Source organism: Coregonus clupeaformis, chromosome 23 (genome assembly GCF_020615455.1).
Source record: "Coregonus clupeaformis isolate EN_2021a chromosome 23, ASM2061545v1, whole genome shotgun sequence".
Lineage (NCBI taxonomy): Eukaryota > Metazoa > Chordata > Actinopteri > Salmoniformes > Salmonidae > Coregonus > Coregonus clupeaformis.
In genome coordinates, this window is record NC_059214.1 from 28828900 (window position 1) to 28856365 (window position 27466).

A 27466-nucleotide genomic window follows, 5' to 3' on the forward strand; every position below is an offset into this window, starting at 1 on the left:
CCCAGGCCATAAGACCTCTAAACAAGACTGCTAAATAATGTAGCTAATCAAATGGCTACCCGGACTACCTGCATTGACCTTTTTTTGCACTAACTCTCTTGCACTGACTCTATGACACACACTGGACTCCACCCACACACTCACACAGACACACACTACATAGGCCCACACACACATAACATCCACATACAGTTGAAGTCGGAAGTTTACATACACCTTAGCCAAATACATTTAAACTCAGTTTTTCACAATTCCTGACATTTAATCCTAGTAAAGATTCCCTGTCTTAGGTCAGTTAGGATCACCACTTTATTTTAAGAATGTGAAATGTCAGAATAATAGTAGAGAGAATGATTTATTTCAGTTCACTTTAAATTGTTTAACTTGGGTCAAACGTTTTGGGTAGCCTTCCACAAGCTTCCCACAATAAGTTGGGTGAATTTTGGCCCATTTCTCCTGACAGAGCTGGTGTAACTGAGTCAGGTTTGTAGGCCTCCTTGCTCGCACACGCTTTTTCAGTTCTGCCCACACATTTTCTATAGGATTGAGGTCAGGGCTTTGTGATGGCCACTCCAATACCTTGACTTTGTTGTCCTTAAGCCATTTTGCCACAACTTTGGAAGTATGCTTGGGGTCATTGTCCATTTGGAAGACCCATTTGCGACCAAGCTTTAACTTCCTGACTGATGTCTTGAGGTGTTGCTTCAATATATCCACATAATTTTCCTTCCTCATGATGCCATCTATTTTGTGAAGTGCACGAGTCCCTCCTGCAGCAAAGCACCCCCACAGCATGATGCTGCCACCCCCGTGCTTCACGGTTGAGATGGTGTTCTTCGGCTTGCGAGCATCCCCCTTTTTCCTCCAAACATAACAATGGTCATTATGGCCAAACAGTTCTATTTTTGTTTCATCAGACCAGAGGACATTTCTCCAAAAAGTACGATCTTTGTCCCCATGTGCAGTTGGAAACCGTTGTCTGGCTTTTTTATGGCGGTTTTGGAGGAATGGCTTCTTCCTTGCTGAGTGGCTTTCAGGTTATGTCAATATAGGACTCGTTTTACTGTGGATATAGATACTTTTGTACCTGTTTCCTCCAGCATCTTAGGAAAAAAGGTCCTTTGCTGTTGTTTTGGGATTGATTTGCACTTTCCGCACCAAAGTACGTTCATCTCTAGGAGACAGAACGCGTCTCCTTCCTGAGCGGTATGACGGCTGGGTGGTCCCATGGTGTTTATACTTGCGTACTATTGTTTGTACAGATGAACATGGTATCTTCAGGCGTTTGGAAATTGCTCCCAAGGATGAACCAGACTTGTGGAGGTCTACAAATTTCTTCTGAGGTCTTGGCTGATTTATTTTTATTTTCCCATGATGTCAAGCAAAGAGGTACTGAGTTTGAAGGTAGGCCTTGAAATACATCCACAGGTACACCTCCAATTGACTCAAATTGTGTTAATTAGCCTATCAGAAGCTTATAAAGCCATGACATCATTTTCTGGAATTTTCCAAGCTTTTTAAAGGCAGAGTCAACTTAGTGTATGCAAACTTCTGACCCACTGGAATTGGGATACAGTGAATTTTAAGTGAAATAATCTGTCTGTAAACAATTGTTGGAAAAAGTACTTGCGTCATGCACAAAGTAGATGTCCTAACCGACTTGCCAAAACTATAGTTTGTTAAAAATAAATTTGTGGAGTGGTTGAAAAACTAGTTTTAATGACTCCAACCTAAGTGTATGTAAACTTCCGACTTCAACTGTATATATAGTCGTGGTCAAAAGTTTTGAGAATGACACAAATACAAATTTTCACAAAGTCTGCTGCCTCAGTTTTGATGATGGCAATTTGCATATACTCCAGAATGTCATGAAGAGTGATCAGATGAATTGCAAAGTCCCTCTTTGCCATGAAAATGAACTTAATCCCCCAAAAACATTTCCACTGCATTTCAGCCCTGCCACAAAAGGACCAGCTGCCATCATGTCAGTGATTCTCTCGTTAACACAAGTGAAAGTGTTGACGAGGACAAGGCTGGAGATCACTCTGTCATGCTGATTGAGTTAGGATAACAGACTGGAAGCTTTAAAAGGAGGGTGGTGCTTGAAATCATTGTTCTTCCTCTGTTAACCATGGTTACCTGCAAGGAAACACATGCCGTCATCATTGCTTTGCACAAAAAGGGCTTCACAGGCAAGGATATTGCTGCTAGTAAGATTGCACCTAAATCAACCATTTATCGGATCATCAAGAACTTCAAGGAGAGAGGTTCAAATGTTGTGAAGAAGGCGCCAGGGCGCCCAAGAAATCCAGCAAGCACCAGGACCGTCTCCTAAAGTTGATTCAGCTGCAGGATCGGGGCACCACCAGTGCAGACCTTGTTCAAAAACTATAGTTTGGTAACAAGACATTTGTGGAGTGGTTGAAAAACGAGTTTTAATGACTCCAACCTAAGTGTATGTAAACTTCCGACTTCAACTGTACATGCATACTGACGCCACACCCACACACACACTTTCACATTCACCACATACGCTGCTGCTACTGTCTATTATCTATCCTGTTGCCTAGTCACTTTATCTCTACCTATATGTACACTGAACAAAAATGAGCATTTCTCTTTTGCTAAAATAATCCATCCACCTGACAGGTGTGGCATATCAAGAAGCTGATTAGCATGATCATTACACAGGTGCACCTTGTGCTGGGGACAATAAAAGGCCACTCTAAAATGTGCAGTCACACAACACAATGCATCATGTTTTGAGGTAGCATGCAATTGGCATGCTTACTGCTGGAATGTCCACCAGAGCTATTGCCAGAGAATTTAATGTTAATTTCTCTACCACAAGCTGCCTCCAACGTCATTTTAGAGAATTTGGCAGTAAGTCAGACTGGCCTCACAACCGCAGACCAGGTGTATGGCGTCGTGTGGGCGAGCGGTTTGCTGATGTCAAAGTTGTGAACAGAGTGCCCCATGGTGGCGGTGGGGTTTTGGTATGGGCAGGTATAAGCTACAGACAACAAACACAATTGCATTTTATCAATGGCAATGTGAATGCAAAGAGAAACCGTGACGAGATCCTGAGGCCCATTGTCGTGTCATTCATCCGCCGCCATCACCTCATGTTTCAGCATGATAACGCACGGCCCCATGTCTCAAGGATCTGTACACAATTCCTGGAAGCTGAAAATGTCCCAGTTCTTGTATGAACTGCATACTCACAGACGTGTCACCGATTGAGCATGTTTGGGATGCTCTGGATCGACGTGTACGACAGCGTGTTCCAGGTCCCGCTAATATCGAGCAACTTCGCACAGCCATTGGAGAGGAGTGGGACAACATTCCATAGGCCACAATCAACAGCCTGATCAATTCTATGCAAAGGAGATGTGTCGCACTGCATGAGGCAAATGGTGGTCACACCAGATACTGGCTGGTTTTCTGATCCACGGGCCTACCTTTTCTTTAAGGTATCTGTGACCAACAGATGCATATCTGTATTCCCAGTCATGTGAAATCCATAGATTAGGGCCTAATGCATTTATTTCAATTGACTAATTTCCTTATACAGTGGCTTGCGAAAGTATTCACCCCCTTGGCATTTTTCCTATTTTGTTGCCTTACAACCTGGAATTAAATTTTTTGGGGGTTTGCATCATTTGATTTACACAACATGCCTACCACTTTGATGATGCAAAAATGTTTTTGTGTGAAACAAACAAGAAATAAGACAAAAAAAAACAGAAAACTTGATCGTGCATAACTATTCACCCCCCCCAAAGTCAATACTTTGTAGAGCCACCTTTTGCAGCAATTACAGCTGCAAGTCTCTTGGGGTATGTCTCTATAAGCTTGGTACATCTAGCCACTGGGATTTTTGCCCATTCTTCAAGGCAAAACTGCTCCAGCTCATTCAAGTTGGATGGGTTCCGCTGGTGTAGAGCAATCTTTAAGTCATACCACATATTCTCAATTGGATTGAGGTCTGGGCTTTGACTAGGCCTTCCCAAGACATTTAAATGTTTCCCCTTAAACCACTCGAGTGTTGCTTTAGCAGTATGCTTAGGGTCATTGTCCTGCTTGAAGGTGAACATCCGTCCCAGTCTCAAATCTCTGGAAGACTGAAACAGGTTTCCCCTCAAGAATTTCCCTGTATTTAGCGCCATCCATCATTCCTTCAATTCTGACCAGTTTCCCAGTCCCTGCCGATGAAAAACATCCCCACAGCACAATGCTGCCACCACCATGCTTCACTGTGGGGATGGTGTTCTCGGGGTGATTTTCCTTGATGGCCAAAAAGCTCAATTCTTGTCTCATCTGACCAGAGTACCTTCTTCCATATGTTTGGGGAGTCTCCCACATGGCTTTTGGCGAACACCAAACATGTTTGCTTATTTATTTCTTTAAGCAATGGCTTTTTTCTGGCCACTCTTCCGTAAAGCCCAGCTCTATGGAGTGTACGGCTTAAAGTGGTCCTATGGACAGATACTCCAATCTCCGCTGTGGAGCTTTGCAGCTCCTTCAGGGTGATCTTTGGTCTCTTTGTTGCCTCTCTGATTAATATCAATCAATTTTATTTTATATAGCCCTTCTTACATCAGCTAATATCTCGAAGTGCTGTACAGAAACCCAGCCTAAAACCCCAAACAGCTAGTAATGCAGGTGTAGAAGCACGGTGGCTAGGAAAAACTCCCTAGAAAGGCGAAAACCTAGGAAGAAACCTAGAGAGGAACCAGGCTATGAGGGGTGGCCAGTCCTCTTCTGGCTGTGCCGGGTGAAGATTATAACAGAACCATGCCAAGATGTTCAAAAATGTTCATAAGTGACAAGCATGGTCAAATAATAATCAGGAATAAATCTCAGTTGGCTTTTCATAGCCGATCATTAAGAGTTGAAAACAGCAGGTCTGGGACAGGTAGGGGTTCCATAACCGCAGGCAGAACAGTTGAAACTGGAATAGCAGCAAGGCCAGGCGGACTGGGGACAGCAAGGAGTCACCACGGCCGGTAGTCCCGACGTATGGTCCTAGGTGCTCAGGTCTCTCAGTTGGCTTTTCATAGCCGATCATTAAGAGTTGAAAACAGCAGGTCTGGGACAGGTAGGGGTTTCGTAACCGCAGGCAGAACAGTTGAAACTGGAATAGCAGCAAGGCCAGGCGGACTGGGGACAGCAAGGTGTCATCATGCCCGGTAGTCCTGACGTATGGTCCTAGGGGCTCAGGTTCTCAGAGAGAAAGAGAGAACGAGAGAATTAGAGAGAGCATACTTAAATTCACACAGGACACTGGATAAGACAGGAGAAGTACTCCAGGTATAACCAACTAACCCCAGCCCCCCGACACATAAACTACTGCAGCATAAATACTGGAGGCTGAGACAGGAGCGGTCCGGAGACACTGTGGCCCCATCCGAAGAAACCCCGGACAGGGCCAAACAGGAAGGATATAACCCCACCCACTCTGCCAAAGCACAGCCCCCGCACCACTAGAGGGATATCCTCAACCACCAACTTACAATCCTGAGACAAGGCCGAGTATAGCCCACAGAGGTCTCCACCACAGCACAAACCAAGGGGGGGCGCCAACCCAGACAGGAAGATCACGTCAGTAACTCAACCCACTCAAGTGACGCACCCCTCCCAGGGACGGCATGAAAGAGCACCAGCAAGCCAGTGACTCAGCCCCTGCAACAGGGTTAGAGGCAGAGAACCCCAGTGGAGAGGGGAACTGGCCCGGCAGAGACAGCAAGGGCTGTTCGTTGCTCCAGAGCCTTTCCGTTCACCTTCACACTCCTGGGCCAGACTACACTCAATCATATGACCTACTGAAGAGATAAGTCTTCAGTAAAGACTTAAAGGTTGAGACCGAGTCTGCGTCTCTCACATGGGTAGGCAGACTGTTCCATAAAAATGGAGATCTATAGGAGAAAGCCCTGCCTCCCGCTGTTTGCTTAGAAATTCTAGGGACAATTAGGAGGCCTGCGTCTTGTGACCGTAGCGTACGTATTGGTATGTACGGCAGGACCAACTCGGAAAGATAGGTAGGAGCAAGCCCATGTAACGCTTTATAGGTTAACAGTAAAACCTTGAAATCAGCCCTTGCCTTAACAGGAAGCCAGTGTAATACCCTCCGTGCCTGGTCCGTGAGTTTTGGTGGGCGGCCCTCTCTTGGCAGGTTTGTTGTGGTGCCATATTCTTTCAATTTTTTAATAATGGATTTAATGGTGCTCCGTGGGATGTTCAAAGTTTTTAATATTTTTTTATAACCCAACCCTGATCTGTACTTCTCCACAACTTTGTCCCTGACCTGTTTGGAGAGCTCCTTGGTCTTCATGGTGCCGCTTGCTTGGTGGTGCCCCTTGCTTAGTGGTGTTGCAGACTCTGGGGCCTTTCAGAACAGGTGTATACATACTGAGATCATGTGACAGATCATGTGACACTTAGATTGCACACAGGTGGACTTTGTTTAACTAATTATGTGACTTCTGAAGGTAATTGGTTGCACCAGATCTTATTTAGGGGCTTCATAGCAAAGGGAGTGAATACATATGCACGCACCACTTTTCCGTTATTTATTTAGTAGAATTCCTTGAAACAAGTTATTTTTTTCATTTCACTTCACCAATTTGGACTATTTTGTGTATGTCCATTACATGAAATCCAAATAAAAATCCATTTAAATTACAGGTTGTAATGCAACAAAATAGGAAAAATGCCAAGGGGGGTGAACACTTTTGCAAGGCACTGTATGAAGTGTAAGTCAGTAAAATCGTTGAAATTGTTGCATGTTGCGTTTATATTTTTGTTCAATATACAATACATAGTTACCTCAATTACCTCATAGCTCTGCACATCGACTCGATACTGGTACTCCCTGTATATAACCATGTTATTTTTACTAGTTATTTTTAATTAGTTATTCACTGTATTTATTCCTCATGTCAATATTTATATTTTTTATCTTATCTTTAACTCTGCATTGTTGGAAATGGACCCGTAAGTAAGTACTTCACTGTTAGTCGACACCTGTTGTCTACGAAGCATGTGACAAATACAATTTGATTTAATATGATTTTTTAACAAACAGGTTTGTTTCTTATCATCAATCTGAAATGCCCTTGTCCTTATGCCTTCATCTCTGTGTACAATATCAACAGAGATGTTTACTGTTGCCTATCTCACTCTCAACACACACACACACACCACCTTTTGTGCAGTCAGCAGGTAGGATACTGTATGTGTTCAGGAAGATGCATTCCTGAGTTTATTGTGTTTTGGAGACCAAACAGAAAATGTGTCTCAGCCATTACCATACCTAGGGCTGGATTGTTAGAGAGAATCAAATAACTCTATATACACGAGAATGGACATTTGGCACAGAACTATGGAGCACAAATGTAGCTTGTCCACTACATCCTATTATTGTTGGGGTTACTGTTCTCTCCTGCATCTCTGATTTACTTCCTGTTGACCAAATCATAAAACCCACCTCCACCCCTATACTAGTAGCCAGCCAGCCACACCACACCAGTCACACCAACCAACCACTACACTGAGCCCTTCAGGGGACATCTGACCTGGCAAAGGCCCCACTAGTGCAAAGTCATTACTAAATGCCCCACCCCCTGTCACGGTTGTCAGAATGGCTGGATATAGCTTTTTTGAGGAAGAGACTCAGAATCTTCTTTAGTACATTTTCCTAATTTCATAGTGTTTGCCAAGCTGTGATTAATGAATGAATGTGATTGTTGCTCATCATCCCTGTCCAGTGCTCACAAGTTTCCCATCCCCCCCTACTCTCTGCCATGGTAGCCAGAATGGCTGCCTTTTGCCTTGAGGGAGAGAATCAAACTTCCTTCGTACATCTTCCTAATTTATGGTGCCATATCAAGTCTGATTCTCGAAAGAGAGCATGATTCACATTACTGATACTTTAGATTCTAACATTGTGGTAACATTTGTAGATTAAGATAATACAAAAAATATAAAGTCAGCCAATACAATACAGGGCCTCTTTCTCATCTCCAACATCCCCCCTACTACCTCCCTACAATGGAAACCCTCCCCCACCACTTACATCTATATACTTCAGCAGTAACCCCCCCCCCTTCACCACTCTGCATAGAGACCCATGCATGCGCTGCCTTTGACCCAGTTTCCAGGCACACTCAGACTCCACCAAGCTCATTGCTCGCTCAGCTCTATGATACAGTCGGAGTCTCTTGAGGATGGGGTGTGTGATGAGAGAGCTGAGCTCAGAGTTCCTCTTATCAGGGCTGAATGGGAGACTGCCTGTGTGTCTGTCTGGGCACTGGTTGCCCATTTCAAAGACCACACTATGAAACGGTCTCCATGAAGCTTTGGAGCTCTTCCTTGGTGATAGGCTGACTATAGCCATGTTACAGTATGGGGACAGGACTAGGTCCACTGCCTTGCTCCACTGGCATTAACCCACACGATGAGTAGCCTATGTACCACTGATCTATTACGAAGGAAAGTGTGCACCTTCTTGAATGATCATCAGACCTTTAGAGCTGTGGGAGTTCTGTTAACAGATACATGAGTAAGTGTTGCTCCTGGCATAAACCTGAGGGTGTCCCACATAAACATATAGGGCCTGTTTCCTGGACAGATTAAGCAGTCCTGAACTAAAAAGCATGTATAATAGAAACTCTCAATTTAAAGTGCTTTTTAGTACAAACAAATATGGTGTCAGCAGTCTTCGCCTACAGCCCAATAGGGGCCTTGCCCTTGATTCTCTCCCACCCACTGACTCTAGCCCAAACATACCCACACACGTCCTTCCCCAGAATCCCCATCGACATATAGCCTTACAGAGGCACGCAAGCATTCGTTTCCACGTCAAAACCACAGAGCTAGCTACCCGGAGCGCTCCTTCTCCTTGGTCTGTTTGTTATGTCTCAGCAGGATGACAGGGCCGATAAGGGGACAAAAGGCATTATAGAGGGTTAATGTTTCCCTTTATAAAAATTTCTGAACAAGCTGTAGCCTTTTGAAATGTAATGTTGCATTTCTGGGTGAAATATAGCTAATTTGGAATGGTCGATGTTCTACGCCTGCTTGTGTACATTTAACTGCAGTACAAAACAATCATTAATCTAAGCCTAGCAGTGCCTGTGGAAAATTTGGTTGTGACATGACAAAAGAAAGGTGGCAAAGGTGATCTGTGTGGAATTGAAATCATCTAGAGAATGCTGGTATGTTCCCACATATTCCACCAAGGAGTTCTTCTGCCTCCAAGGTTATGACCATAGGCATAGGGAAATGACCATGGGGAAAAGGAAGATGGTACTTTTCATAGATGCATTTCCATATTGCATATTATTACTCCTATGAGTAGTCATGTCTCATGCTTTATTTTGACCAACTCAAAATAAAGCAGAGGGCCGAGGGGTTTTATTTTATACACAAACGTTTATTCAGTCAAATAAAGCAACATTCTGATAAGAACAAAGGGGTGATCACTGATAGGCGAGCAGAGCATTGAGAAGGAACGGTCAAGGCCAGTAAAAAGAAACCACGACAGTATTTTAAAGAGTTTCACTCACTGACTTGCTTTTCCATTCCTTAACCAGGCTAACTTAGATCCTGCACTTCACTGTTCCGTCTGTCATTCCTTATGGAAATATTTATAAAAGGAGAAATAAAACAAAAACATACAAGCTAAGAAGTTGTTCCGTTTTATATTCTGTATTTCCCTATTATACATGGTTTTTATTGTATTAAAAATGTATCTCGGGCCACAGCCACTGTGACTGTTGGATTGTTGTACACACCCACTACAAAGACAGAGGAGATAAATAATTTTAAAAAATGGACCAAGTCCTATACACCAAGAGAGTGAGGACAAAGAGTGAACAGAGAGATAGAGGAAGAGGAGAAGAGAGCGGTGAAAAAGAGGGAAGGGGAGAGAGATCGGCAGAGAGAGAGAGTAAACAGAGAGAGGGGGGGAAGAGAGAGCAGATCAGTATCACAGGAAGTACTCCAGCTCATAGCGGAGGTAAGGGTTCTTCTCGTCATTGTAGACGTGTGGGTAGTGAGCAATCAGAGCATCCTGGGAGCCGATGTAGATAGAGTTGTAGATCTTCCAGTAGACGTCTCGCACCTTCCTGGCTGGGTGGAACAGACCCTGGAGAGAGGAGAGACAGGGTTAGAGAGCATTATCAACTCAATGGCTGTACTTACAGTGCTACTACATTTTCATTATGGTATGTTATTTTTACTAAATATCCACAGCAGTTCTTTCATGGACATCATAAAGGGTAGGTTGCTGTTGATAGTTATATAAGTTAACACATTTACATCCCTTTCTGGACATTTGATGTTGATTCTCAACACTGCGCTATTCAAAACAAGAACATTGATGTAGGTCAGGGGTGGGCAAACGTTTTGGCTTGCAGGCCACGTCGGGATTTCGAAATTCGACAGAGGGCCACAGATTTTTTGGGGACCGGCCATTTTAAATCTGGCAGGCCGGATGCGGCCCACGGGCCGTAGTTTGCCCACCATTGATGTAGGTAGTAGTGGTAGTAGTTACCTGTAGGCAATACTGCAGCATGCGGCAGGGGCCGATGGCCACCCGGAGGCCTTCCAGGGCCCCCATCACAGCCTGGATAACGTGGGGCGACGTCTCAAACACGTTGGGCCACACATAGTTGAGCAGGTGGTTGAGAGAGTCTTCACAGCCAAAGCCGTAGACGCCCAGGGACATGTGCTGCACCACGGCACTGGCTGTCTGTCTGTGGACCAAGTCTCTGTAAGGAGGAGAGGAAGTGGGTCCAGTCAAAAGGTGGAAAGAAGCAGTTGGGGTCTACTATATATTCTAATTCTGAGGGTGAAATCCTCATTGACAATGAATAACACTTGACTTTTCCTTTGTTACCAACGGGTGCAGGGTGAGAACAGAAGTGTAGTGGATGTCAGATCTGCCAGTTCTCATGTTGGTGTTCATCTAGCGATGTACTAGCCCTGATCTGACCACTGATAGGTCGTACAGGCGAGAATGATTCGCAGGCATACTACCACCCATTTAACTGAGTCAACTGCTTGCCAACACTGTTGACATACAGGGATGAAGCTCACCATGGCTAGTTAATACATGTAATGTTTGTAGATATGATGAATACTTATTACAAGGGAAATGTTTATCTGGGTAGTGAAGGAGTTCATTGAGTTACTAGAACATTAGCCAAAACACCAGACTGCTTGCTCATCACAATGCATACTCCTTTCACCTGTCCATAAGTGCGTCCTCCAGCAGTGGCGTGACAGCGTAAATGTAGTCCTTGCCCATCTCCCCAATGTATTCAAACAGGAAGGACAGGGACTTGAGCACCCCATTTTGCACGTTGAGCTCTGGCACGCGGTACTCGTTCATGAGCGCGGGGAGCACGGTGAAGGGAGAACAGGTCTCAGCCACGATGGCGATGGCTACGGTGGTACACACTCTGTTCTGACGCTCCTGAACCTTCAGGTTGTTGAGTAGTGTGGCCAGCACGTCATGGGGTCTGGAGGAGGAGAGGTCAGGAGGACACCCACATGCTAAATCAGTGCACATTAATAACCACAACAGCAAAAGGAATATGACCAAGCACAATTGAAAACGCTCACATTTGGGAGGGGCAAACATTCAATTTAACACAACATCCTTGAGCAGACATTTAATTTCCAAACAGAATCCCTAATAAATGACCAACTGAGATGACAAACTGTGAGGATGGTACGAGCATGCAGTAGCCAGAGACAGGACTCACCCGATAGCCTTGGCGATGTATCCGAAGGTGTTGACGGTGGCTCTGCGGATGGCCTTCTTGTGGGCCTTGAGGAGCTCCAGCAGCTCAAAGCAGATACGCATCCATTCCCTGGCCGACACGTACTCAGCACCCCTATACACACACCATGGTAGGAGTTATAACACGGTTGATGAAACATCTACTAGTTTATACATTTCTGCACATATGAGTAGGAGTCAGAGGCTCTTTCTCAATCTTTCCTCGATTGCTTGCCTCCTCTCCCAGAAGGGAGGGAACTCTGACCTTTTCCAATACGGTTGAGAAGGAAGAGACAGGATGTCGACAAAATATAAATTGAGATTCAAAGATTGAAATATACAAGGCAATCATTTCACACACATACCTGTCAGCAATCCTGCCAACCAGGTCAATACAGTTCTCCTGCACCTTCTCATGTCTGTTCTTTAAGATTGGCGTCAGGCGCGGCAGCAGGTCTTTGATTGGTGGAGTCATTTTATGCATGCCTATGAGTGACAGGACAGACAACCAATCAGATGTCTGGATTGCAAAAATCTCTGAAGCTGGAGACTCTTATCTCCCTCAATAACTTTAAGCATCAGTTGTCAGAGCACCTTACCGATCACTGCACCTGTACACAGCCCATCTGAAATTAGCCCACCCAACTACCTCATCCCCATATTGTTATTTATTTTGCTCTTTTGCACCCCAGTATCTCTATTTGCACATAATCTCTTGCACATCTAGCATTCCAGTGTTAATACTATTGTAATTATTCTGCACTATAGCCTATTTATTGCCTTACCTCCATAACTTGCTACATTTGCACACACTGTATATATATTTTCTGTTGTATTTTTGACTTTATGTTTTTTACCCCATATGTAACTCTGTGTTGTTTTTATTGCACTGCTTTGCTTTATCTTGGCCAGGTCGCAGTTGTAAATGAGAACCTGTTCTCAACTGGCTTACCTGGTTAAATAAAGGTTAAATAAAAAAATAAAAATGCATATCAACCAGTCTTACTCTTACCACCACTACTACCATAACCCCTCTTATAATTGCACTGTGAAGCTCAGTTGGTAGAGCATGGCGCTTGCAACGCCAGGGTTGTGGGTTCGATTCCCACGGGGGGCCCAGGTGGGCCAGTATGAAAAATGTATGCACTCACTAACTGTAAGTCGCTCTGGATAAGAGCATCTGCTAAATGACTAAAATGTAAAATGTAAACTAAAAGCCAATAGACTTTTCATTTGTAACCAACGGGTGCAGGGTGAGAACAGAAGTGAAATGGATGTCAGATCTGCCAGTTCTCATGTTGGTGTCCATCTAGCGAAGTACTAGCCCTGATCTGACCACTGATAGGTCGAACAGGCGAGAATGATTCGCAGAGAGAAGACAGGTGTAGTAGTGAGGGTGATGTTTTCGTACCGATGACGTTGACGATGGCCTTGAGAGCACCGAGGATACTTCCCAGTACTTCAGGATACTCCTCTCCTAGGTACTCGTATAACACAACTCCCAGGTGACCCATCAGCTTCTCCTGTTGAGGGGAGAGAAAGAGAGGTTTAGAAAGGAAGAGAAACCCTGTACATCTTTAGTGAAGTTCATAGCAAAGTTTGTGTGTGTGTGTGAGAGTACAAGTGTGTCTGTTTGAGTGAGAGTGTGTGTGCGCATGTATAACAACACCCAGTCTAACCTCCTGGCAGGTCTTCATGACCACGGCGGTGCGAGAGATGAGATCAGCAGCCTGCTGGCGGACCTTGGCAGACTTGTTGTTGAGACGCCACAGCACCGTACCACAGATCTGAGGCAGGTAGGGCTTTACCCTCTTCCCCAGGGCATTGACCACCGTGCCAAACCCATTCAGCATCACAGAGTCCTACACAGGGTCAGAGGTCAACTAGAGTTAGTCATAGTCTACACAGGTAGGCTAATGGACTGAGTGTCTGCATTCAAAATGGCATCCTATTCCCTATATAGTGCACTACCTTTGACCAAAGGGCTCTGGTTTAAATAGAACAGTATGCCATTTCGGACACAGACAGTTACCCATTCCAATCAATATGAAGCTCCCATCAAACCTCAGACTACCGTAAGTCCACACTGCTGTTCAGACAGGGATAACTTGTTTCATCACAGGCTTTACAAAATGTATATCTCAACATTCCCCAACGTTATACCCTGAGCCAGGTTCAGTAGGTAAACATCCTGGAACGTTGCAGATAGAAATGTCATGAATAGAGCTGATATGATTCCTTATTCTACAGGTCATAAAGGCATATTTGTTCTACATAACCCATTTCTATCTGAACGTTCCACAACACTGTTCCTTGCTGAACTTGCCCCTGGTCTCCCCCCGTGTCTCACCTCAGTGGTTTGTTCCTGGAAGGCGTACAGTATGCCGTCAATCAGCTGCTCCTCCAGCTTGTGGTCGATGTCAGCAGCTCCCAGGTTCCCCATGATCTTCTCTATGGTCTCCATCACCATCTTCCTGTACTGCTCTGCCTCATCCTTCAGGTCATCTACTATACGAGAGATGATCTCTGCCGCTCCCACCTTGTTGGCCAGCTCTACTGTGGTGTCCACCAGCTAGAGGTGTGGGGGAGGGATGGCGTTAGTTCACACATCCCAAAACATGGCAGTGATAAAATAACTAAACGCTGAACTAAACTTTGAAATCCAGTCATAAAATCGACTTCTGCTTATCGTTGCTTGGTATAGTTCAACTCACTAACTGTAAGTCGCTCTGGATAAGAGCGTCTGCTAAATGACTAAAATGTTAAATGTAAAAATGTAAATCTAACTCTTAAATCACCAGCCATCTTCTGCTACAAGCCTTGGCGCAGACCTTCATTTCTGCTTTTCTATTTATACTTGGAACACAACTGCCTACTTGACCAAACCAATTCAACATGTCATAAGTGTATTGAGTCATTGGTGTGTGAGTGTTGTGTACCTACCTGTCTGTAGTTGCGTCTGTCCAGGGCCATCCTGTGCTGCCAGAAGTGCTTGAAGAAGGGGGGCAGGATCTCTGTCTTGATGTAGTTGGCCTCCACACCGTCAGTACCACAGCACTGTTTCACCACCTGGCAGAGAGAGGGAACAATGGGGGTTAGAAACAGGGCACACAAACACCAATTCTGTTTTAAGTGTACTAGCTAGCATCTGCAACTCCTTTCCATTTTGGAAATGTAACCAACGGGTGCAGAGTGAGAACAGAAGTGAAATGGATGTCAGATCTGCCAGTTCTCATGTTGGTGTTCATCTAGCGAAGTACTAGCCCTGATCTGACCCCTGATAGGTTGAACAGGTGAGAACGATTCGCACACACGGTTAGGCTACCTCACCTTGAGCACGATCTTCTTCATCTCCTCGTCAGGGGACTGGAACTCTCTGATGAGGATCAACATGACCTCTCTGGTGTAGTAGTTAGCATACTCAGCATCCATCAGAGGGATCAGGTAGCCAATGGCCTTCAGGAACGCAGCCAGACCCTGGACACGAGAGGGGAAAGAGAGGGAGGTTTAAATCAGTTACTAGGTCTACACAGCCAAGATACTCCGATAAAGTTGAATGTGATTTCAGGTCAACTTGCATTAACTACTTGTTTTAAGAATGTAACCAACGGGTGCAGGGTGAGAACAGAAGTGAAATGGATGTCAGATCTGCCAGTTCTCGTGTTGGTGTCCATCTAGCGAAGTACTAGCCCTGATCTGACCACTGATAGGTCGTACAGGCGAGAATGATTCGCAGACACGTAACCGAAGGCCATAGGTCCTCAATAGTTTTGTCCTCACCTTTCCTCTGTGCTGTCTGATACCCTTCCACAGGGGTTTGAGTACGGAGTCAAAGGACTCGATACCGTAGGGCGTGGCAGCCTCAGCCAGGGCAGCGATGGCCAAGGCACTGATGGTCCGCACCTTCTGCTGCTCATCTACCAGACCTGAGGGGGGCAGACAATAGAGGCCAGTAAGAGATCATGTTTTATCCTTCCTGGTAAAGTGTATAGTGACCATGTGTGAAATGCACTTAAAAAGCGAATGAACTTGAAGCGTCAACCCATGCACTCAAAAAATTAATAAAAAGCTAAACTACACCTGAGTAACATTTACTAGATAGTCACTCCCAAATATAAAAACGTACTATTACTAGCTAGTAGAAAACTAAACTACCCCCTCAGGTCACATACTATCTCAGGGTCGCCCTCGGCTCACCATGCTCGATGATCTCCACCAGACTCCTCAGATGGGGTAGGATTGCACAGCCCATGAGGATGGCAATCTGCTGGACAATCTTGATACCCGTGTGGCGGGCCTGCCATGACTTCTTGCTCTTACACACAGCCTTGAGGAAGGGCAGCAGGGAGGGGATACCCAGAGCGGACGCTACGACAGCGAAAGCTCTGGCCGTTGTATTTCTGACGTACTCATCCATGTTGTCAATATCAGGCCTCATGGTCGAGATCATAGTTGCCAGGCCGGCAGCCTAGAGAGGAAGGGAAAGACCGGGAAAGAGATGGACAGATTAATTGGTGTTCGTGATACTCCTTGCATAGACAGCATAAGTGGCATTTTCTAATGTGATTTCAGGAGATACAAATATTCGCTACGTGCTGTAGGAATGTAACCAACGGGTGCAGGGTGAGAACAGAAATGAAATGGATGTCAGATCGGCTAGTTCTCGTGCTGGTATTTAATCTAGCGAAGTACTAGCCCTGATCTGACCACGGATAGGTCGAACAGGCGAGAATGATTCGCAGGCATATTACCCAACTGTGGTGGGTGTGTGATTACATTATAGGGCTGGGAGTGGGGCTCACCTTGGCCAAGTTAGAGATGATCTCTCTGCCCTCCACTCTGGCGTAGTAATCTTCATCAATCAGCAGGGGCTCAATCACCACCAGGATCTGAGGAACAGACAGTCAGTTAGTGAACCACATACACAGTGCCAATCTCAGCACAGGAGACATACAGTAACGGAGTGAGTGAGTACTGCCTCTCTTTCACACACACAATGACCCACCTTGTGTACATATGGGCGGACCAGGTCGTCCAGCTTGTAGAGGATGCGGTCGATGACCTTGACCAGTAGGTGGCGCTCCTGGTCCTCCAGAGTAGGAGACATGAGCAGGGGTAGGATCTGGTTGAACAGGGGCCCTGCGCCAAACTCCCTCGCCTTGTCTGTGATCTGACGCAGGGCAGCCTGAGAAGAGACGCAAGGGGGTTAGACTGGGTGGTTGACATTTCAATGGTGAGAGTTACACACCAAAAGGAAGATGGAGTAAAGACCAGAGATACAACACTAGAGTGGCCTATGTCAAACCTTCATAGCTCATAGAATGTGTGGATAATGGCAGCCATCTTGGTCAGGGAAATTTCAATTTTTAATTCTGTGGTCAAGATGATGAGGACAGTTAGCAGCTGGTCTCACCTTTCTCATGGGAGGTGTTCCATTCTTGATCTTCAGCAGCAGTTTCATGATCTTACGCTCCTTCTGTTCCTCTGGGCTCAGAGTGGACTCATCCACCTCAACCAGCAGTTTATCAAAGTACTGGATGTCGTCTGGTTTGAGGAAGGGCAGGTTTCCACTGGGCTGGTCGTTGACCTGCTTCATGGAGCGGTCCTCCTGCTGCATGTGGAAGCCCGTCATGCCCCCCATGGGGGTTGGGGTGGCAGACAGCTTACGGGCTGGGGTACGGATGGGCACGTAGCCTGCTGGTGGGGGAAGGACCTGTGGAGGAGTTGCAAGATGAAACGTTAGTACTGTTCACTTCCTATACCTTTAACTCATTTTACAGAACAGTTTACTATTTTTTGTGTACTGGATTGAGGTCTTCTCAGACAAATTCCCTGATGTCTTCAACTGAAGAGACATGCCGGTGTGGGGAACCGAACCCAGAGAGACAGAACGTGACACTGACCAGAGACAGACTGTCCTGTTCCAACTTGTTACCGTATCATCGAAGACTATTCACTCACTTAATATAGGTATTTGATGTGACAAATGACTGTTGAGCTCTATTTCTCCATCGTACTGGTGTGTGAAAGAGTACTTGACCTTGTATCCCTCTGGGAACATGGCATCCAGCTCATCATCTGTGAGTGGTCGGTTTCTCTCGTCGATCTCCCTCTCCCAACGCCACGCCTGCAGCTGCTCTGGGGTCATGCTCATCAGGTGACCTGACAGGATAGGAAACACATACATAATGTAAAACATGCCTCAACCTAGTATCACGACTTAGTGGGACATTATACTACTAGTAAATGAACAACAAGTACGTAATACCAAACAGAATTATCAGTTTTAAATGATATTCTACCTCTAAGGAATTGAAGATGGGATTCAAAGGCCTGAGATGTAGGTTAGGTGATTGACAGTACCTGGAGATGGAGTGGCCATATTCATGGCAGGGGTTCCGATGGGAGTCTTCCCAGGGGTCATCAGTGGAGTGGAAGAGCCCATCTGGCTGGCAGGGGTCTCGTCCCAACGGGACTTCCTCTTACTGGCCCCGGGGGTGGGGGTCTCTCCTACCGACTCGTCTCCTCTGTCTGTTCGGGGGGTCTCGGCCCAACCACTACCATGACCAGGGGTCTCCCTTTCAGTCTTGGGGGTCTCGTCCCAGCGGTTTTTGCGCACGCTGCCTGTGGCCCCCCCATGTCCGGGGGTGGTGTGTCCCGGTGTGTCCCCTCTGCCTGGGGTGGCTGCTCCGGCCGGGGTGTGGCTGGGGGTGGGGTCCCACATCCGGGTGCTGGGAGTGGCCCCTGGGGTCTCACTGCCCTTGTTCCTGCCAGGGGTCTCGTCCCAGCGGCTGTTGGAGGGGGTGTGGCCAGGGGTGTGTCCTGGGGTCTGCTGTGGAGAAATCGAAAGAGAGAGAGTCAGGGGATAAAGGGATCAATGAGTTCTTACAACACAGAAATGAAGCATGGTTGAGGTACTTTGTTCTACTAGGAGCTTAAAAAATAATATTTAAGTCAAGGCAAGACATAAATAAACTGCCCAAAAAACACTTGGTCCTACAGTGGGGGAAAAAAGTATTTAGTCAGCCACCCATTGTGCAAGTTCTCCCACTTAAAAAGATGAGAGGCTTGTAAATTTCATCATAGGTATGCGGCAACTATGACAGACAAATTGAGAATTTTTTTCTCCAGAAAATCACATTGTAGGATTTTTCATGAATTTATTTGCAAATTATGGTGGAAAATAAGTATTTGGTCACCTACAAACAAGCAAGATTTCTGGCTCTCACAGACCTGTAACTTCTTCTTTAAGAGGCTCCTCTGTCCTCCACTCGTTACCTGTATTAATGGCACCTGTTTGAACTTGTTATCAGTATAAAAGACACCTGTCCACAACCTCAAACAGTCACACTCCAAACTCCACTATGGCCAAGACCAAAGAGCTGTCAAAGGACACCAGAAACAAAATTGTAGACCTGCACCAGGCTGGGAAGACTGAATCTGCAATAGGTAAGCAGCTTGGTTTGAGGAAATCAACTGTGGAAGCAATTATTAGGAAATGGAAGACATACAAGACCACTGATAATCTCCCTCGATCTGGGGCTCCACGCAAGATCTCACCCCGTGGGGTCAAAATGATCACAAGAACGGTGAGCAAAAATCCCAGAACCACACGGGGGGGACCTAGTGAATGACCTGCAGAGAGCTGGGACCAAAGTAACAAAGCCTACCATCAGTAACACACTACGCCGCCAGGGACTCAAATCCTGCAGTGCCAGACGTGTCCCCCTGCTTAAGCAATATGTCCAGGCCCGTCTGAAGTTTGCTAGAGTGCATTTGGATGATCCAGAAGAGGATTGGGAGAATGTCATATGGTCAGATGAAACCAAAATATAACTTTTTGGTAAAAATTCAACTCGTCGTGTTTGGAGGACAAAGAATACTGAGTTGCATCCAAAGAACACCATACCTACTGTGAAGCATAGGGGTGGAAACATCATGCTTTGGGGCTGTTTTTCTGCAAAGGGACCAGGACGACTGATCCGTGTAAAGGAAAGAATGAATGGGGCCATGTATCGTGAGATTTTGAGTGAAAACCTCCTTCCATCAGCAAGGGCATTGAAGATGAAACGTGGCTGGGTCTTTCAGCATGACAATGATCCCAAACACACCGCCCGGGCAACGAAGGAGTGGCTTCGTAAGAAGCATTTCAAGGTCCTGGAGTGGCCTAGCCAGTCTCCAGATCTCAACCCCATAGAAAATCTTTGGAGGGAGTTGAAAGTCCGTGTTGCCCAGCGACAGCCCCAAAACAACACTGCTTTAGAGGAGATCTGCATGGAGGAATGGGCCAAAATACCAGCAACAGTGTGTGAAAACCTTGTGCAGACTTACAGAAAACGTTTGACCTGTGTCATTGCCAACAAAGGGTATATAACAAAGTATTGAGAAACTTTTGTTATTGACCAAATACTTATTTTCCACCATAATTTGCAAATAAATTCATTAAAAATCCTACAATGTGATTTTCCGGATTTTTTTCTCTCATTTTGTCTGTCATAGTTGACGTGTACCTATGATGAAAATTACACGCCTCTCATCTTTTTAAGTGGGAGAACTTGCACAATTGGTGGCTGACTAAATACTTTTCCCCCCACTGTATATAATTTGCTGATCAAACACCAGCCCACACCAAGTCATAGTAAGGATACAAACTTGACTGATCTGATCAGCTAAGATAATACGTTTTACCTCAGCAGCCTGGTCAGCCTGGTCCCAGCTGGACATCTTCTTGGGTGTGCCGGCATTGCTGGGGGTTCCTGATTGGTCCTGTTTCTCGGCCGTCTGGTCCCAGCGGCGTTTACGCTTGGCGGCAGCAGCGGCAGCAGCAGCCTGGGAGGCAGCAGAGCCGTTGACAGCCTTCAGGTCTCCCGTCTTGGCCTTCTCTGCCATCTGCTGACGGATCTCTTTCTGCACGTAGGGAGAGTAAGAACATGAACCAGAGACTAACCTCACCACAACAGGGGAAAGTTTCCCTTGAGCTTTGTAGGACGGCAGTCTATTGAAGGCAACAATAAAACACATTGAACAACACACCCACATAATTCAATATTCTTATATTATAATCCTCTATGGAGACACCACTAATCGAAACATTACCTGAAGACAAAGTTATGCCCTTGAGCTAAACCACAAAGGGGATATATCCGGTCTGTCTTACCTCCTCTTTGGTCAGGTGCTGCTCCTTCATGACGTCCATGTACGACCTGGACTGCAGCTTTGGGTCCGGCGTTTTGCCCCCTGCGCGAAAGAGCACCAACAAGACACAGGGCAGCCGATTAGAACACGCCCCAGGACCCGGCTTCATAACACACACAGCAAGTATAACACAGCCAGTTCAGCTAGGCCCTCACTTCTTCTTTAGAAACTTATACTGTTTTAGTTCCTTAAGCTGAATCACAACAAGACAACCCTAGATACACAACATACAGGCAGTCCTCTCTTGCTTGCCTTACATACAAACAAACATAGCTGAATAAAAAAAAACAACAGGCAGATACATTGAGAAAGAGCTGAGGTGTTTTTTTTCTTTCATTTAAGGAGATAACAGGCGAGGATAAAGCCATCACTGATGCAGGAGTCCTGGGCTGTGCTCTCCAGAATACGTACACTTTCAGTGCCAAGGGTCCTTCTGCAGTCAGACTTCAACCGGCAGAAAAGAAGCCTAGAAAATGTCTCTTTACCATTAGTAACACTTTGGAAAAGGGTTGGAACTCACACACATAAGCATACCACCTGTGATTTGTTTTTACGTCACTCAAAAGAAAAATCCTCCTGGGGCTCAAACCTCAAATAAATGGAACAAAAAATATCCTCCAGATTGTGAATTATTGATTAACAAAATGAAGTCAATTTGTTACCAAATCTTCTTGTGAGATAACTCTGTAGCTACTTTATGTAACCCATGGCAGGGAGAGCATATGTATGTAGTTACACGGATACATGAGGGGCAGTGGAGGCTACGATTAGAGCCATACAATCAATATCTTCGTTTCAGGTGGGAACAGGCTGCCTGCTACTGAGCAGTTGGAAGTTTGCCTTCAGCGTCGATTGCTATTCCAACTTCGTAAACGTAGATCTTGACTTCCTTTTTTATAAATAAATAAATAGATATATTTTTTAAATTAATTATGAATTACAAAATAAATCTAAAGCAAAAGACTACATAAAATTGCTACGGTTTAAATGTAAGTATATAAAAATAAAGTTTGGTAGAAGAAAAAATAAAAAGGTTCTTAGGGTAGAGGTTTGTTGAGGAAGAGCTGCTTTCCCCCCTCACCCACACCCACACCCACCCAGACAACAAACCAGCGGACCCTGACAAAACTGATAAGTGCACGCTTCTGTCTGTGTTCACCATAACCTACACAGGATGAGTTGCTGCACCCTTAAGAGAGTGCAGTACAGGACTGGCAAAGCAGTACTGCTGTAGGAAAGAAATTAAGGACAGTTAGTATGGGCCTGTGGAATTGCGGCACACAGATTTCTTGATATGTTTCTATTTTACAAAGATGTAAAATAGAAATATATTTACACAACATCTTTGTATATGACAGAGCTGTCTACATGCAGGCTTGATACAGCCCTACCCAGACTACATAGAGGCACTGAGGCCACTTCATCTCAGAGAGAGATATGTGTGCTTCATCCGCTACAGGCAAATTGTTGCATTGCAAATGAAATTGTTGCAATGCGTAGATAAATACCTTAAACCTATTCTAGAAGGTATGTGTTTAGTTAATCAAATGCTCAATGGCTAGTCAAGCCGTATTCTGAGAGATAGGCCATCCTTGTTTAACTGATGGACAATTCAGTTCATTTAGGCTATGAGGAATGTGAATATAGCTAGGTGACAGCTCCTTGCCCATGTGAGAGTTAAGGGGCAAGACTGGCCCTTTGGCCAATGATTATACCGCAACTGTAATTCACTCTATTAATCACACACCTGGAGCCCAAGTTAAGATGCCTGACCCGACTTGGACTAAAAGCCATTTAAATGTGCTTTGAAATCTGAGACCATAACTCACTAATGTTGATGACACAACGGCACTACAGTTCATGTGTGTAAGTGTCATAATTTGTGATGTCCTGTTCTTTTCTAATGGAACTTCCCCAACCCCTAGAAGTCCGACAAGCCAACAGTGGTGGTAACTGACCATAAGCCTACACAAAGATACTGTAGGAGTGAAGGAAGGGCCACTTGGAAGTAAAGGGGTGGTCTGATTGCACTGCTAATTTTATGAGTGTTCTTGTTCTACACAGAACCCAGGTGGTCTGCCATCTAGGGGGGATTGGGGTCATTGCGTTCCCGCCTACTGGGCACAGCAGGGTGTAGCATATTGCATGAGCAGGTGAAATTTTTATTTTGCCTTTTTATTTATTTTCTTTGCTACTCACATTACTTAATACATTTCTTAAGAGTAAGACAGTTCTTTCCACCATCAGTACATGAGATAGCCACATGGGTCTGTTAACCCTTCGAGACACACACAACCTACCTGCCACCCATGTAGTGTTAGGTACGAAAGTCTAACCAAGACAACGGCAAACCACCTCTCCCTAAAACAAAATGGAACCCCTCACTGGCAGACATGTATTTTATACTACTTAATCATGTTTACAATTATTGTCATTTTCCAAAAAAAAAAAACTTGTATCTGCCTCGCAGGCCGTTTGCCTCAAAAGCAAAGAGATTTTATTGAGAGAAAATTATGACTGATAAAAGGCGCAGTGACAAGAGAACCAACCGCCCTCAGGCCAGGAAAGATTACCACGGGAAGGTCTTAGTCTGGGGAGCAAGCCGTTGCACAGTGCTCGAAGGGCTAAGCAACAAGAGGTGGGTTCAAACCCTTAAAAGGCAGCCATGGGATCAGGGAGAGAGGGTAAAACATGAACAGGGGAGGACACTATGGAGGGAGGACGGAGGGGTGAAATTTACCATCTGCAAAGGGGTCTAGTCGCTCCGGAGAGATGATCATCTGTCGTCGTCTGGCCTTGTACTCGTCCTCACGCTCTGCAATCTTCGCGGGCCTGTGCTCGGCAAACGGGTCGTACTGAGAGGAGAGAGAACACAGCATGTTAAAATACATGTCATCATGGTAAACAGAGATTTAATGTGAGAACTAGCCATTATAACATGTTGTCTATGACAAGACATGAGCAGGATAATTAAGCAAATCCAAAACTTTTGCAATAAGGTTCAGTAAAAGGGTCTCTGTCAGGTTTGAACTCAAAAGTAGAATTCTACACTTATTGCAAAAGCTGGAGAGGGAGATAGTGTTACTGTGGCTAACCTGTTCATCTGACTGTGGTATTGCATTCAGTATAGCCACCGGAGCATGATACCCCGGTTTCTTCTGTCCAAGTAGACTTGTTGAAGAGTCCTCCTCGTCATCCTGAAAATAAGAGAGAGACAAGAGTCTGGTCAAGCCTAGCCACTTAAGGCAGACTCTCCCAGCTCGCAGACAACAAGACATACTGGAATAGCCAACGCCATTAAAAATATGACACTGGAATAGCTGACGCCTAACCCCTAGGAAGAGAAGGAGAATGTCAGTGTTGCAGACGACATGCAACACTTTTTTTTATTTGACCATTTTCAAAGTTAAAAAGAAAAACAAGCATGCATACATCACAACTCATGATTTAACATGCAACACTTACATCCTCCTGTTCATTGGCAGCGATAGAGGTGACATATCCAGCAAAGCGGCTGTCACTGCCACCATAGATCTCCTGGTCGTAGTATCCAGTTGAGTCCAGGCCCACACCCTGATCTGCTCCCTCCTCCACCAGGGCAGCCTTCATGCCCTGGATCTCCAGGATCTGGGCCTCAATGTCTGGGGGGCAGGGGGGAAGAATAACACAACAGTCAGTGACTTTCAGGGTATGTTGAAATATGTACAAACGCATAACCAAAGATATGAAGCATATTATTATATTAAACATAAATAGCATCTGCAGTAGTGCTAAACTACACATTAGCTAAAAAAATATGCTATTGTATTCAATGAATATGTTTGTCAAGCACGAATTAGCTCTCATCTGTGCTCAAATCGATCGCTGTGTTGACAAAGTAACTAGGGCAGCGTTTCCCAAACTCGGTCCTGGGGACCCCAAGGGGAGCACGTTTTTGTCCTAGGACTACACAGTTGATTCACATTATCAAAGCTTGATGATCAGTTGATTATGTGAATTAGCTGTGTAGTGTTAGGGCAAAAACCTTAACGTGCAGCCCTTAGGTTCCCCAGGACCGAGTTTGGGAAATAGAGCCTGCTAAATTAGTTTCAATTTGAGCGGAATCAGACAGTGCTGGCTTGACAAAGATGAGATAATCCAAATAACGTTAGTTATCATAGCTAATTAGCTAGAAAATGTATTCATGATATGTTTAATCTGAAACACGTCAAACATGAAGCGTGCATAATGTTACGATACTAGCAGCAGTGCGGTGTACGTCCGACATGCCATACTTCCAACGCCATTTTAGTTTTTACAACAACACTGACGCTGTTAAATAAATGTAGCCATATCGATACCATAGCAAGTTTCTTATAGCAACATCTACACAATTAGTATAATTGAAGCGCATACTGATAAAGGCAATCATGGTTGTAGAAATTCTGCATTGTCTAGCTAACTTAGCAGTTAACTTAGGGGGGCGCCATTAGCTATCAGTCCTCGTTGCGTTTAGGGTGTCACGAATGACAATAGAGCTAAAACATGTAGCTAGCTTCTAAACAATGGATGCATCTTCATCCTCTTTTTATTAGGAACCCGACGTACATAAAATCAAATTATAATACCCATTTACAACATTTTCTAAATAAATAGTCTTACCTTCGTGTGTTTTGGCGATTTTCGCCATTTTGGTGGTTCGGTAAGACTGAAACCGGAAGCCAGAATTAATTCATATCCGTTCAGCAAAAATAGATGCGTACTGGACAGTTTCGTCACAGATAGAACAATGAGAGTTGTAAAAATCTTTGGCTCAGTGGTCCTGGATGAGAAAGGTCTTGAGTGCTTAATGACGGCCAGGAAACCAGGATTGACCCAGTAATAAACTGGAAATTAATATGCTCTTGATATTACTCTGATCTCAAGTTCAACAGTGGTGTGTAAAGTACTTAAGTAAACATACTTTAAAGTAGTACTTAAGTCGTTTTTGGGGGGAGTATCTGCACTTTACTCTTTATATTTTTGACAACTTTTACTTCACTACATTCCTAAAGAAAATAATGTACTTTGACCGTGAAAAACCCAGCAGCGTTGCAGTTCTTGACACAAACCGGTGTGCCTGGCACCTACTACCATACCCTGTTCAAAGGCACTTAAATATTTTGTCTTGCACATTCACACTCTGAAAGGCACACATACACAATCCATATCTCAATTGTCTCAAGGCTTAAAAAGCCTTCTTTAACCTGTCTCCTCCCCTTCATCTACACTGATTGAAGTGGATTTAACAAGTGACATCAGTAAGGGGTCATAGCATTCACATGGTCAGTCTATGTCATGGAAAGAGCAGGTGTTCATAATGTTTTGTACACTCAGTGTATATTTTCTTTATAAAAAAATATAGGAAGAAAATATCTATATATTTTGTATTTGTTTTGCTTCCTTTTGGGCCTCCCACGGGCCTGGGCCCAGGGGCTTCAGCCCCGTTAAACTCTGCATTAATCCGGCCCTGGATGTAGGATTTAATTATGTATTATGTTTTCTTAGGGAGAGATGAGAATAATGGGTAGGATTTAGACCTTCCCTGTCTCTGGTCCACACCCCAGTCCAGTTTGTGGCGGTAATGCACCTTTAAGTTGGTTGCCAACTGCCATAGAAAATGCACAGAATAAACATTACAGTCCCTAGTTGCTTTTTTTTTGTTACCTGTTTTGTATGTTATTTTAGCATTAATACGTGTCACATATCAGTTTGCAAACAATGTTAAAAAAATAAATAATTGAGTTAATAAAGCTGCATACAAACGTGGTCTCTTTTTTGCTTTCTTGAGTAAGGCAGCTCCAAAATGCAGGTGTTTCAGCCTAGCTCTGTGCTTTCTGTGGTTGTGCAAGCGGAAAATACGGAGCGTAGGGGTTGGTAATGTTCTCTAGTTGCGCCGTGATTGGCTCAGTGTTTTGTCACTCATGGGGACACTACATCGCCACAAAATCTACAGGGAGAGCTCGAAAATTCAAGCCCCTTGGGTGCTGCCATAGTTGTTATGGGTGGAAGATGGCACAATGATGCCATCTGTTGGTAAATGTTCATTACTGCAACTCCAGTGTTTTACCGGTGTACTTGAGATACCCGGATGTAATGCAATATACTGCACAAGACTGGTTACTCGCATCAATGCCTCTGCCTCCTTATTTAACATTCAAACATGGTGTCAGAGTCGGATAACTAACCATGCTTTCCGCAAATTAGAGTCACCTGTTCTGGTAAAAAAAAAAAAAACCTTAGTTGAGTAAAAGTTATCCGGAATTGTCCTTAGCTAGATTGAGTTTGCTAGTTAGCTTCAGTGTTGTTAGCACCATTTAGACATGGCAGCGAACATTTTCCCTCCCGCCGTTATGAAGCTCAGCGGAGATTGGAGCACAAACTGGGATACGTTTAGAGGTGAATGGGAGGACTATGCACTAGCAACGGGACTTCGGGAAAAGGACGATGAGGTAGTGGCTG

The 27466-nt window shown here is 44.8% G+C and overlaps 1 protein-coding gene and 1 non-coding gene across 4 annotated transcripts; both read right to left on the reverse strand.

The window, feature by feature from the left end:
• Window positions 1–9415: 9415 nt before the first annotated feature.
• On the reverse strand, window positions 9416–25731 carry LOC121537048 (splicing factor 3B subunit 1-like). Of its 3 annotated transcripts, none has more exons than XM_041844792.1 (23): window positions 25628–25731; window positions 24452–24627; window positions 24082–24183; window positions 23727–23841; window positions 20949–21028; window positions 20480–20698; window positions 18155–18620; window positions 17832–17953; window positions 17205–17504; window positions 16797–16976; window positions 16594–16680; window positions 15989–16259; window positions 15572–15717; window positions 15122–15268; window positions 14735–14860; window positions 14142–14363; window positions 13471–13653; window positions 13203–13314; window positions 12157–12277; window positions 11775–11906; window positions 11256–11528; window positions 10559–10775; window positions 9416–10150 (listed from the first exon to the last, which is right to left on the reverse strand). In XM_041844792.1, exons 1-23 carry the CDS (start codon window positions 25653–25655, stop codon window positions 9992–9994), a joined length of 3984 nt encoding a protein of 1327 aa, XP_041700726.1. In that variant the 5' UTR covers window positions 25656–25731; the 3' UTR covers window positions 9416–9991. The 3 variants fall into 3 exon arrangements, with proteins under 3 accessions (XP_041700726.1, XP_045062558.1, XP_045062560.1); XM_045206623.1 differs by having other exon boundaries at window positions 18155–18623; XM_045206625.1 differs by lacking the exons at window positions 23727–23841; window positions 24082–24183; window positions 24452–24627; window positions 25628–25731 and adding an exon at window positions 21398–23683 and having other exon boundaries at window positions 18155–18623.
• On the reverse strand, window positions 13850–13919 carry LOC121537132. Its single transcript, XR_005994989.1, has one exon. It is a non-coding gene; the product is annotated as a small nucleolar RNA R38 (small nucleolar RNA).
• Window positions 25732–27466: the final 1735 nt, after the last annotated feature.

Coding starts and splice junctions, on each gene's coding strand:
- LOC121537048 (XM_045206623.1), bottom strand. CDS start 25,655: ATGGCGAAAATCGCCAAAACACACGAAG. Junction 21,029..23,726: donor ACTAGACCCCTTTGCAGATG/GTAAATTTCACC, acceptor TCTTTCGCGCAG/GGGGCAAAACGCCGGACCCA. Junction 11,529..11,774: donor TACATCGCCAAGGCTATCGG/GTGAGTCCTGTC, acceptor CTCCTCCTCCAG/ACCCCATGACGTGCTGGCCA.